The 12,585-nt window shown below is 47.1% G+C and overlaps 1 protein-coding gene across 3 annotated transcripts in view; it reads right to left on the reverse strand.

Moving 5' to 3' along the window:
• Positions 1-2,867: 2,867 nt before the first annotated feature.
• The window catches only part of GARNL3 (GTPase activating Rap/RanGAP domain like 3), a 120,722-nt gene continuing 111,004 nt past the window's right edge, over positions 2,868-12,585 (reverse strand). For all 3 annotated transcript variants that reach the window (XM_066580276.1, XM_066580275.1, XM_066580274.1), the window contains 7 exons: positions 12,428-12,494; positions 12,145-12,252; positions 11,943-12,061; positions 10,837-10,972; positions 6,021-6,230; positions 5,795-5,912; positions 2,868-4,357 (listed from right to left, as the gene is read on the reverse strand). In XM_066580276.1, the coding sequence (XP_066436373.1) occupies positions 4,195-4,357; positions 5,795-5,912; positions 6,021-6,230; positions 10,837-10,972; positions 11,943-12,061; positions 12,145-12,252; positions 12,428-12,494 (921 nt within the window). In that variant the 3' untranslated portion in view covers positions 2,868-4,194. The remainder of the gene's footprint in view (positions 4,358-5,794; positions 5,913-6,020; positions 6,231-10,836; positions 10,973-11,942; positions 12,062-12,144; positions 12,253-12,427; positions 12,495-12,585) is intronic.

The raw sequence follows: 12,585 nt of genomic DNA on the forward strand, positions 1-12,585 counted from the left end.
ACATGCGCGATTCCGACGCCGCAACTAGTGTGTCCACATCAAGGAGTGTTATGTCACTTCATAACACGGAAACTCACAGACACGATTTTACAATGGATTTTGATCCGGCTCTTAGAGGTCTGCGGCAAATCCCGCTGTCTGAAGGTATCTCGGAATCAGCCTGTAAACCGCTGCAGAAGTCTACGGCTATTTTGCTGCGGATTCGCACGCAGGTCAGTTGAGAAAATCAACATGCTGAATTTCTGATGTTTCTGCACAGAGATGGGACATTTCTCTACTTCATGTGGCTCCTGAAATTACGCGTGCCCACTGATGGGACTAAATCTGCTAGCGGATCTGCTGCTGCAGGGAAGTGTCAGGACCGCCGGGGATTTCGGCCGTTGTTTTACAAAAGATTCTGTGGCGGAATCCACGAAGGATGGAATGGCTGTGGATATTCTGCAGCAGATCCACAGAGCAAAGCCTGCAGCGGTTTTTGAAGGCTTCACCGCTTGGTTTGAAGAGGTGGAATCTGCGCCAAAAATGTGCTGCTGTAATTTACATCCTGCGGACTTAAATCCCGCACCGCAGGTGATTTTCTAGAGGGGATTTCTTCTCCGCAGCATGAAGACAAGATTATGAAACGCTTATTCATATTACTGCTGTAAGTCCCACCAATGTGGTCGTTGTGCTGCGTTGCATCCTCGTGTAAGCGAATGCGGTGACGTTCCTACTTGCAGGTTTCTGGGACCCGACAAACACAAGAAATCTATCAGGTTCTTTGGATCCACTTACATTAGGATGTGATCTAGTAGGTCATACTGCGATCTTTGGCCTTGATCCTAGTTGCCGTGTAGCCATAGCAAGAAAACTTTTTGCTTCAATTTTAGAGATTCTATTACTGGAAGTTGAATGTGGGTAATGAGGTACAGAAGGGCGGGGGAGGGGGGGGGGCTTTGCTTTGGCGTAATTAAAAAAGTAAACTCAGTCTGCTTGCTGTCACCAATAATGGAGCTCTCCCATATCACTCATTGAAGTCAATCTGTCTGTAGAGAGCCCCCTGCTGCTTGCTGACAGTTATGTTATATTGTTGTGTCAGGGGAGCAGGCGGATGAGGGTCTCTGTTCCCTATGTATAATAACATTAATTAATGGACATTGGTAAACCTCCACTCCAAAAAGAAAAAAAAGGAATACTGGCTATAAATGCACATACCTTCTGCTATAACCAGCACTCAAATACAGAAGCCAGGAATATTTAAAGGCTATGGGCATCTTTTAAGGTGGAGGAGGAATTTTTCCTCCCTTTTTAAATGCATGTATTTTGGGCTGACAATGATTTTTGGAATTGGATTTCATTTAAAAAATTGTGCGCTGTTTTGTCTTCTGCAGCTTCTACATATCACTGTATATAGTAAACTGCAGAGTGAGGGACTTTTTACACGGGGTGACTTGTCAGGAGTAGATACCCCATAGGTCATCCCAGCACTGATAGTTTCTGTACCTTTACAGAGGAACGATCATTGCTGAGTGAATGCAGATGGAACGGGCCGGGATCATTCCAGCCCACCCACCTCCAGTCACAGAAAACAGGCTGTCGTTCATAAATGAATAATTGCTCGTTTACACGGGCCGCTTCGTCATTCATTTTTATGCATGCAGAAACTGGACAACCGAGAAGAAAATTGGGGCAGCATTTACACTGAATGATAATTGTTCAGATTCCTGCTGGCTGCAGAAATTTGAATGATTTATCAGCCCTTGTAAACCGGCCTTGAGTCTCAATAGGAGGTTGGTCTATAAAGCTCCACTCCCAGCTCGCTCTTCCTCTGCTCTCTCCTCTCATCAACATTCTTATCAGCTACTGTTTTTATAATAAACGTTATCTTGCTGCGGTTATAAATTAACTGACAAGAAGGTGCAGGAGAGGAAAGATAAGGGCTAAAAACTAAGCAGGCAGTCCAGCCTCACGAACAGATCACCTCCTGCGATTCGGACTGCAGTTTATTCTATACCGTGATATGCAGAAGCTGCAGAAGACTAACTGTGCAAAATTTTTTAATAAACCCAATTGCATAAATGATTGTCCGCCCCTCAAAAAAGTTTACCCCAAAAGTATCCATAGCCTTTAAAGAGAGGTGAACTAATCAGGGAATCCTCTCCAAACAGAACCACAGCTGCAACAGTAATGCATCAGCTGTGAGACGGGTACATAAACAGGGACAGCCTTCCTGCGGATCATATTATCTAAGACCCGTCCGCGGCGCTGAGCATCGACATCGGGAAACTCCTGTTTTCTAGTTGGATATGATAACTCTTCATTTATAATTTTCTGATAGACTTTTTGTCTCTCACTATTTTAAGATAGCTTTTTGCTGTCAGTGAATTGAAACCACAGACTAAAAAATATACAAAGTATCAGTGCAGACAATACAAAGTAGTATCATCATCAATCTCCTTCTTTTACACTGGCTTTTCTGTTTTTCGGCTCCATTAGGCCGGTATCACACGGCTGAGATTTGCGCAGTGCGAGCCACACAAATCTCATATGAATATAAACCCCATTCTTTTGGGTAGGGTCATACACAAGACCGTTTTTTTTTTTTTCGTCTCTCTCTCTTCAAAATCACGGCATGTCACGTACCTCGGATTATTCGTCTACCTGAATCCACCCGTTCAAATGAAAGAGTTCTACTTCCGTTCCATTTTCAGACTGAGAAGTCGTTTGTGTGCATACGGCCTTATTTGGAAGTCTCCTACTAATAAATGGGCAGCAGATGGCAGCGTAGAGCCGTGAGGTGCTGTGAAGCTGCGCTCGTCAACCTCCCCACCGCCTTCGTGAAGGCAGACCGAGTGCTCTAGCTTGTGAGCAGAGACAATCGCACAAAGTCCTGAGACCAAACGTCATAAATATTTATTACAGATCAAAACTAAACCCCTCCACAATAGTGGCGCCCCCGTGTGGTGAAAGTGTTCAGGTACAGGCCACAGACAGGGAACACAGTGACATCACGTGGCGTAGAAACAATGGAAATACGATAGAGTTTAAGACACTTGGTGGTTGGCGCTTTAAGTTTCTTGTATCACAGAAGTTCAGCAACAGTCGACCAGAACAGAATCAGATACAAAACCACAAATTCTGGCCATTTAGGAAAAAAAAAAAAATTAAAAACCACAATTTTTCCGACGGTCGGAACGTCCCACGAGATAAATATCGAATAAGAAAGAAATCTGGAACTTTCCTCCACTTTCTGCTCCACGCGGTTATTGTGTGGAGGTGGACAGAGATGGCGGATCATCGGCTGAAGTGCAGCAAGAGGCATGCAGTGCACAGACGCTCCAATCACTGTCACAACACTACAACTCCCAGCATGACCTGCAGCGGCGGCTTGTGGTCGGGCAAGACAGACGCCATCTTCAGGGTAGAGGACAACATTCCGGAGATCTCCAAGTACGGGGGGGGTGAGACACAAACGCTGCGCTTCAGGCTTCACGCCTCCGAAATACATATTATTGTTAACATTTGGCCTTTGTATTTGCAGCTGCTACATATCCGTCCGACTCGGCGGAGCGCCCCCTACTTGCTGCCCGCTACTCTGAGCAGGAGACAAAGCCCAAAAGCTCATGAATGTATAAGCAGCCCTGGCAGACCCCTCCGGCCACCACATGGCAGGTTACACAAAGAGGGTAAATTCAGCTTTATGATACTCCAGAGCTGCACTCACTACTCTGCTGGCTTAGCAGCAGTACTCCCTGCTTGTTCAATATCTGTACAGCCTTGTCTTTACACAAGACCCTGCACCAGAGATGCTGTTCAGGGCGTCCACAAGTTTGCTGACTGTTTCCTATTGCAACCAGCAGTATTATGATTGCAGCTCTTGAGCTACAAGCCAAAAATCAGATCAGTAATGTATGTACACAGCGACTGGAGATTAATTCTATATACTGTATAGGCTGTGAACTGTTCGGAGGTGACTTTATGTGAGTTAAAGCACACGTGTGATCTCCAGAGGGGTGAATGAGGTAATAGTCCGCCAGTCTGTGCGCTCTCCGCCATATAGTACTACATACCGAATATATATTCTGCAGGGCGCGGAGCAGGCACGGCACCGGTTGGATCTGATGGATATTCCTCCTCCCCGGCAGCGGATCACAAGCGGCCGTGTTATGTCCAGACGTTGTGAACAGAGAACAAGGATCGCGTTGTCGATTGCCTTCACTTTAAATCTACAATGTCTTCATCGAAGGATGCGGTCAGATGAAAGAGGCTTTCGCTGAACGGGGGGCTTTCCTCCACGCTGACGTTAGATTCGGGGTCGGAGCTGGTGGAGCAGTGCCGCTGACCCTCCGAGTTGCTTTCAAATGATCCTGAATTGATCCTGGGGAGAAAACAGGTTATTATTTTATCAGTATGGCGGAAGAGGTCATGTGACCAGAGAGCGCCATGGTCTTTATTTGCATCTTACAGCAAACGAGGCCCCGAACGTCTCAGGATTCATTATATCCCTACTAGATGTTCACCCGCCACTGGGGCAAACTAAAGCGCTGAGTTTGGGCTCATGCCCATAGGCATACGTGTAAACCGCTGCCTGTAGCCATACGGTCTGCCATATGAATACACCGCCAACACGCAATGTATTGTGTATGGATAGCGTATCGTACGCAGCCCATACAAATGTATAGCGCTCACGCTGCATACCAACGCAGAGAAATAGAGCATGCTGCGATTTATTTCTCTTGCGTATCGATACGCTGTGTCCACACGCCGCTGTGCATGGATCAATGAAAGTCCATGATGCACGGTCGTGAACGTGACCCCTTACTTAGTAGAGTGCCTCTAAAAACGACTACCATCTGTAGAATCGGCACTGCACAGGCACCGCTCGTCTGCTCAGGCTCAGGAATCAGGGAAGACCGTCAGCCGTATGGAACAGTGCCTCTACAGTACCAACTATTGGAGGGCAGTAGAGATGAGCGAGTATACTCGGTAAAGGCAAATGCTCAAGCGAGCATTGCCTTTAGCGAGTACCTGCCCGCTCGAGAAGAAAGGTTTCGAGTGCCGGCGCGGGGGAGCGGTGAGTAGCGGCTGTCATCTGGAGGCAGCGGGGGGGGGGGGGGGGGGGGAGAGGGAGGGAGATCTCCCCTCCGTTCCGCCCCGCAGCTCCTTGCCCACCGCCGGCACCCGAACCTTTTGCCTCGAGCGGGGAGATACTCGCTAAAGGCAATGCTCGCTCGAGCAATTGCCCTTAGCGAGTATACTCGCTCATCTCTAGAGGGCAGCATACCTGCAGGCCAATGTCGGACTTTTTAACAGGCCTTGTAACAATGACTGGGAATTATGAGCCAAACCCAGAGTCTTCTCCAGAAGGAAAAGATAAGCGTCTACAGATAGCCTGTTCCAGGGTTTTTGCCCCTCATCAGTGTGCCATAGGTTGCTGGCTTTGCTGGGTGGGAAGCCTGTGATGTGGGTCGAGAGGGGTAACGTTTCTCCTTAGGGAGAGCACCTAGTAGGTGTGAGGAGACTTATAAGGCCATGCATGTTACTCTGGGAAATATGCAAATAAAAGGTGGAACAATGCCTCTACAGCGCCACCAATGGGAAGGCACCTTCCTATAGGTGGCGCTGTGCGGGCATTTTTCCATCTTCACACATGATGTAACTGTGGGATAGTGACTAATATATGTTTTTACTCCGGTCCCATCTAGAGTTGCAGACATATTGTGACTGGAGCAGAGGTCCTAAAGTAGTGCAGGACGAACTCTGAGCGCTCGGGAACCTGCTCTGTGTGTGACCGGAGTCTTCTGCGGCCACTTACTGCTCAGTGCTTGTTGTCCTCACAGCTTCCTGCTTCGTCTCCTCCTCTTCTGCCTTCCGGATGAGCTTCTTCTGCCGCGGAGATCCTTCAGGTTTGGAAGCCGCTTCTCCAGAAAGACCTTGTGAAGAAGCCAGAAATTATGGAAGCAAAAGTGCAGAGCGCGGTGGGGGAAGGGTGGTAGTCATCACTGATGGTGACCATTAGGCCATGCTACCTGATTTCTTACCCAGAAGCTCTTTCCTCGTCCGACTCGCGATCTCCTTGATCTCCATTCGGGACAGGGATAGAGAATGCGTGACGGGGGTGCAGGCGATGACGCTGGATGTGGGGATGGTGATCACCTTGGAAACCAGGGGAGACTTCAGGGGTCGTTCGATGCTTTGGCCCACGAGGTTACTGAGAGGAATCTTATAAATGTTCCTGCACTGGACATCACCTGTAGAGCGACAAGAGGAGAGAGCTGAGGATGTGGGGATGGCAGGCGGTGTCTGCGGGCAGGGGCGCCCAGTCTAATTGGGGAGTTGAGTCCTCAGCCTCAGGTGGCACCCCTTCCCAAATGTAGAGAGCAGCAATTCCACTGCCTGCATAGGGCTTGTATTGGCCACCTGCCCGACCAGCCAGATTCCCAGAGGTGGACAGAAGGAACCGTGGGATCGCGGGGGAGGTGAGTGAGTTTATTATTTGACTATGCAGAATGGTGCGGCTGCTACTACAGAGGACAGTATGGCTACTATTACAGAGGATATCATGGATACTACAGGGAACACTATGGCTACTATTACAGAGGATATCATGGATACTACAGGGAACACTATGGCTACTATTACAGAGGTTATCATGGATACTACAGGGAACACTATGGCTACTAGTACAGAGGATATCATAGATACTACAGAGGACAGTATGGCTACTATTACACAGGATATCATAGATACTACAGGGAACACTATGGCTACTATTACAGAGGATATCATGGATACTACAGGGAACACTATGGCTACTATTACAGAGGATATCATGGATACTACAGGGAACACTATGGCTACTATTACAGAGGTTATCATGGATACTACAGGGGACACTATGGCTACTATTACAGAGAATATTATGTATACTACAGGGGACACTATGGCTATTCATTTTCTTTCTCCCTTTTTCTCTTTATCATTAATGAAGTAATTTTTTTTTGGGGGGGGGAGCACCATTTCGCTATTTGCCTCAGGCAGCAGAAAGGCGAGCGGCACGTCTGGCTGCAGGATCTGCTGCCGCTATAGATGTATCTATTGTTTATAACGTCTGACATTTACCGCCAACCTCTTAACCGGCAAATGGGGTTGATGCAATCTCTGGTAATGACACTAGACGGGCTTTCATTATGGGGCGACCTTTCACCTTTGGTATTTAAAGATGTAGCATCATAATCCAAACTCTAAGATCATCAGCTATGGGGGGGAGGGAGGATGCTGATTGTATAAAATACATTGATTGTCTCATAAACCAGCAGCCACAAGACAGAGGCCGGGTAATATCCGCTATCAGCATCACATAGATGGTGCACTTAGCAGAAGGCGGGATTCCTCACCAGTGATGCAGGGGTTGCTCACACATAGGCCAATAAGGCTAAGATCACACTAGAGATCATTTCCGTGCCCACAGACATGCAATGAAGTCCTTCAGTTTCAATCCGTTCGTTATTTTGCGGAGTGAGCGCTCTGAAGGCCTTCTGCACGAGGCTACCCCACGCAAGGTCCCCCTCCACCATCCCGATCCAGCAAAGAGCTGGCCAAGGGACTCTGCAGCAAGAGTTTCCTCCTTGCCACAACAGGCAGCCACACTTTGCTGCTGCCAAGAGTTGCTTCTTCCTCTTCACCTGGGAATGGGGAAGGAGCGGGGGAGCGGGCAGTGCCTTTGACTGAGCCGGCCCTGCCTTGAATTTTCAGGGTTTTTTTAACCACTTTATGACCAGAGAATTATAATGTTTTTGCTTTTTTGTCCCTGCCTTCCAAAAGCCATAACTTGTTAAGTTCTCCATTGACATAGTTGTACCGGGATTGCTTTTTGCAGGATGACTTGTATTTTTTTTTTTACTTCGTTTTATTGAACGCTTTGTACATTTGGTACATTTATGAATTTAGGTATATTTCACATATCCTTAGGGGCGTGACCACAATAAACTCGTTACAGGGATCAAATTTGTCTCTTGGTGTCATTTACAGATTCTTATGTCTGCATTGGTACTTGTCTACATTGTGTGGTTATAAAATGATAATAGTGCTGATGTAGAGGGGCGCAGGCATCCAACCAGAAACCCATATTTTTTTTTAAACTTAGTAGGGCAACCTCTATGCTGATGGATGACCTTTTCATCAGGTAACCAGGCCCTTACACCCCGCAATGGATGGAGATTAGAGATAAGCGAGTAGACTCACTAAGGCAAACTATTCGAACGAGTAGTGCCTTATGCGAGTACCTGCCCGCTCGTCTCAAAAGATTCGGGTGTCGGCGGGGAGAAATGGGGGGAGGGGGGGGAGATCTCTCTCTCACTCTCCCCCCCCCCCCCCCCCGCTCCCTCCCGCAACTCATCGCTCTCCCCCACCGGCACCCGAATCTTTTGAGACGAGCCACTTCAGAGCAATCGTCTTCCAAGCTAAGAATAATACCTGCTTCAGAAAAACATCTGCGGGTGAGGAGGCCATTGCTCTCCATCCAGCAAGCCGAATATTACTATTTTGGGATCCAAAGTGAATACGGAGAGGGCAGGAGCGCAGATATGAAAGTTATTACCTCCATCCAGAAATCTCAATCCCACATCATGTGCCAAAAGTCCGCATTAAAATGATGACATCTGTGACTCTGATGTCCGAGTTCTACCCATTTCATATATTTGTATGGGTGTAAGGTAAGATCGGTGTATTATGTACAATTGTACTAGCCTGTTATTTACTGATGGGGATACCCATAAATGGGACTCTGGCGCATCTTGCCAATCCTCTGATGTTAGTTCTGGAATAAGAGCTTGCCATTTATTTTGAGCTGTCAATGGGGTGCGACTAATTTTGGATGGCAGCAAATGTGTATATAACACAGAGACCAATCATTGAGGGCCTTGTGACCTAAGAATTCCTATAATGGGGTATTTAGAGATCTGGATGGTAGCAGCAGGGAATTGAGCATTTGCTGCATGTCGCAGTTTAAAGTATCTGAACAACTGCAAATGGGGTGTTTGCAAGTCATCACATAATTGAGTATAAGAGATAAACATATTGGCCCTATATACCGTATTTTTCTGTGTATAAGACGTGTTTTTGACAAATATTTTGCTCAAAAACTGCATCGCATTCTATACGCGGGATGTAAAGTTTCGTTAGAAACGATCCGACGAAAATTTACATGAATGTCGGCTGCAAGGTGCGGGAGCCCTTAGGGCTCCGTCACACTACCGGAGCGGGGAGGCAGTGCAACGGCACACAGAGCAGCAGTGCAGAGAAGCAGGGCAGCAATGCAGAAAAGCAGGGCAGCGGTGCGGCTAGGTGAGTATGCCTGCACTCTCACACATACACACTACACACACATATACATTACACACACAGCACATATACAGTACATACATACAACACAGCGCTGCCCGGCTGGTCTTCTGTCTCCTGCCCTTGGACCGTAGCAACCTGTAAACAGCAACCTCTCGCGAGACAGCGGGGGTGCTGTGAAGAGCTATAGAGACCTGTCGGGCAGCACGGAGAGGACGGTCTGGTGAGTATAACGGGGACCTATAATGAGATTTACACATAGACCAGTACTATGTACTGTTTTATGTATAAAATCCTTTTTTCTTAATTTTGGGTGGGAAAGTAGGGGACATCTTATACATGGAAAATACGGTATGTCTCCCAATGCTGTTATCGCTAATCCCACCCAGTAATGGGGATCTGGTACTGAACCCATAGCAGGAGGGGTGAGGTTATTACATAGTGGAAGTTCGGCTATAATGTCTTTCAAACACCAGACAGATAGGGCCAATTTATGCAGCGGAGTAGACCTGCAGCTCTAGAGTGTTCTGGTCGAGGTGTATATTTTTATGGTACCATTTAATGTACTGTATAATGTATGGAAAGGCTATTAAAAATAGGGAAAAATGAAAAAAGTTGCAGTTGCATCATTTTGGTGGGTTTAGTTCTTACTCTGTTCACAGTGTGTTCTATGGGTGAGTACGATCACAGAGATATCACATTTCTATAGGTTTTTAATGTTTTTGCATTTTTAAAAAGTAAATAATGGTGCTTAAACAAAATTTGCTTTCCCTCGCCATATTCTGATACTTGCAACTTTTTTTTCCAGCTGATTGGACCGTGTGAGGACCCATTTTTTGTGGGGTGAGCCGTAGTTTTTAATATTACCATTTTAGGGTGCATCTATATTTTTATTCACTTTTTTGGTTCAAATTTTTCAAGAGCCAAGATACCAAAAAGAAGTAGCAATTCTAGCGTTCCGTCCTTTTTTGTTTTGTTTTACGGCCTTCACTGTACGGGTTAAATACGGTGACATTTTAATAGTTTGGACTTTTATGTAAATACTGCAATTTTTGATGTTTACTTTTAATTGATTTTTGATGTTACTTGATGGGCATCTATGCATGGCAGCCCTGGGCTCCTTCAGTAGGCTATGGGCTGCCATGCTAGCTCATCAGCAACCCTAATTGAACAGCAGGGGGCTTCGATTTGGTGCAAGGGATGTCGGTTGGGTTCAGTGGTCCTGAAGTGGTTAATATTGCTGTCAATGGAAGCAAATTGAAAACTATTTTCTACAGTTTTGATTCCACTTTTCTTTCCAACTTGCTGATCTAACACCGGAAAGAAAAAGCGCCAGTGTGAACGGGCCTTAAGAAGGAATTGAAAAGATAGAGTTTGGGGGGGTGAGGAAAAACGGAAGCGTGTATGCGATCTGGCCGTGCAGAAGCCGTAGTGAAGTCATGGGCGCTCAAATAGCGTGCCACTTCCCTGCAGCTTGTACACGTCCACAATCACCCACATCTACCCCATCTGTACCTTCTCCGGGGGTGCTGGGAAACGGGGGCAGTTCGTAGCCGGTGGGGGTCTGCGGCGAGCTGTGGGTACTGGTGTCCTTCGAGCTGCTGTTGGAGGATGAGCCCATTGTGGTTGATGCCTTGAAGTAAATGTCTGACTGAAGAAATGAAAGATGTTACTACAAGGCGTTTCACATGTTGTCAGGATGATCTCGGCGCCCCTCCCCCTGCTGTAAAGTGCCTCCCAATGATTAAATCCCACATATGACCCATTAGGGCGTATTCACACGGGTGATTTTCCGGTGCGAGTTCTGTTTGATTCTGAGACGGACAGAACTTGCAAGAATAGATAAAATGTACGTTTGAAAGGGTTAATCTGCACAATTTTTTCTCGGACCGATAGTCTAACTTCGAAAATTCGCTGCATGTCCTATTTTTGCGCAACTCTTCAAGAATGCCATGGGATATGCATGCAATTTTCATGCGAGCGTGATGCGTTTTAAACGCAGGTTACTATGGGAACCACGTGAAAAAAGGACCAGAGTGCAGAAAAAAAAAACGCACAGAAAACTGTCATTTTTTTTACTGACCAAAATGGCACTTGACCGCGTGAATACAGCGTTACGCCTCCAGCATAATGGCGGTTTTTATCATCCGTGTGCAGTCTGTTAAAAAACCAACTGCCTACAGACCCGAATTATCATATGGTGCAACACACTAGATTTTTAATGCTTTTTTTCGTGAAAAAACTCGTAGCATGCACTATTCTGATCCGTTTTGTCCACTTGAAAGATCGCTCATGTGAATGAACCCGTTGCCTTACATGTGCCTCGGACACAGACAGAGCTCACATGAGAGCATCGGCCATGTGAATACGGCCTAACACATAGGACGTTATTGGTGCAGCAGGAGGATTACCTGCCATGACTTCCTAGTAGTAAGAGGACACTGGGTTGTCACCATGAATCCCACTTCCTGTCTCTGGGGGTCCAGGACCTCTAAAACATCCCTAGTGAATGTCGAGCCCAGTGCATTTCACTCTGACCTGTATGTTCTGTATGAGGTGTGACCGTAGCGCGGCCGTGGATTCTGCCAGCGGCCTTCATGATAACCAGGTAGGTGTCTTACCCGTGACGCCACGAGCTGCAGTTCTGGTACCACCGCTGTATGTACCAAATTGCCGTTGACCACAAGCCGGATTTCTATGGAGTCGGTGGTGAACGCCAGGATGTAGGGGAACGCACAGACTGCGGCACAGAAGATGATGTTAGAGGGAACGCTCCCGGCTGCAGCCATCCCCCCCCCATATCCGTCTACACAGGGATCTTACCTACAGCGTTGGGGACCTGGTTCCAGCAGAACTGGAAGTCGGACGGTGACGGCTGGATGAGAGGGGAGCCGCTGTTGAACGGACTGACCTTCTTGTAGTAACAACTATCTGGAAATCGAAAAGAACAAGTTCTGCAACAATCCTTATATTTGCATAGAGCAGGTAGTAAAGGGTTAAGGCATGCATTGCAGAACACACAGCCGACCTTGCATCAGTGCCACCCCATTACGGACCCTCGCCAACCCCCCTGCACAACACAGGTACATGCCCCTCCCCCACTTACAGTTATAGGACAGCAGTAATCCGGCTTCTCCATCCTCATAAACATCAATCGCTGCAACAAAATGAACCTGAAAAGATAATGCGTAAGCTGCGGATAGCGCGGTAACGAGTCACGTTGCTCCTCCCTCTTCCTGCATCATGCTCCGCCTCCCTGGGCCC

The sequence above is a fragment of the Eleutherodactylus coqui genome, chromosome 10, assembly GCF_035609145.1.
Source record: "Eleutherodactylus coqui strain aEleCoq1 chromosome 10, aEleCoq1.hap1, whole genome shotgun sequence".
In the NCBI taxonomy this organism is placed as follows: Eukaryota; Metazoa; Chordata; class Amphibia; order Anura; family Eleutherodactylidae; genus Eleutherodactylus; species Eleutherodactylus coqui.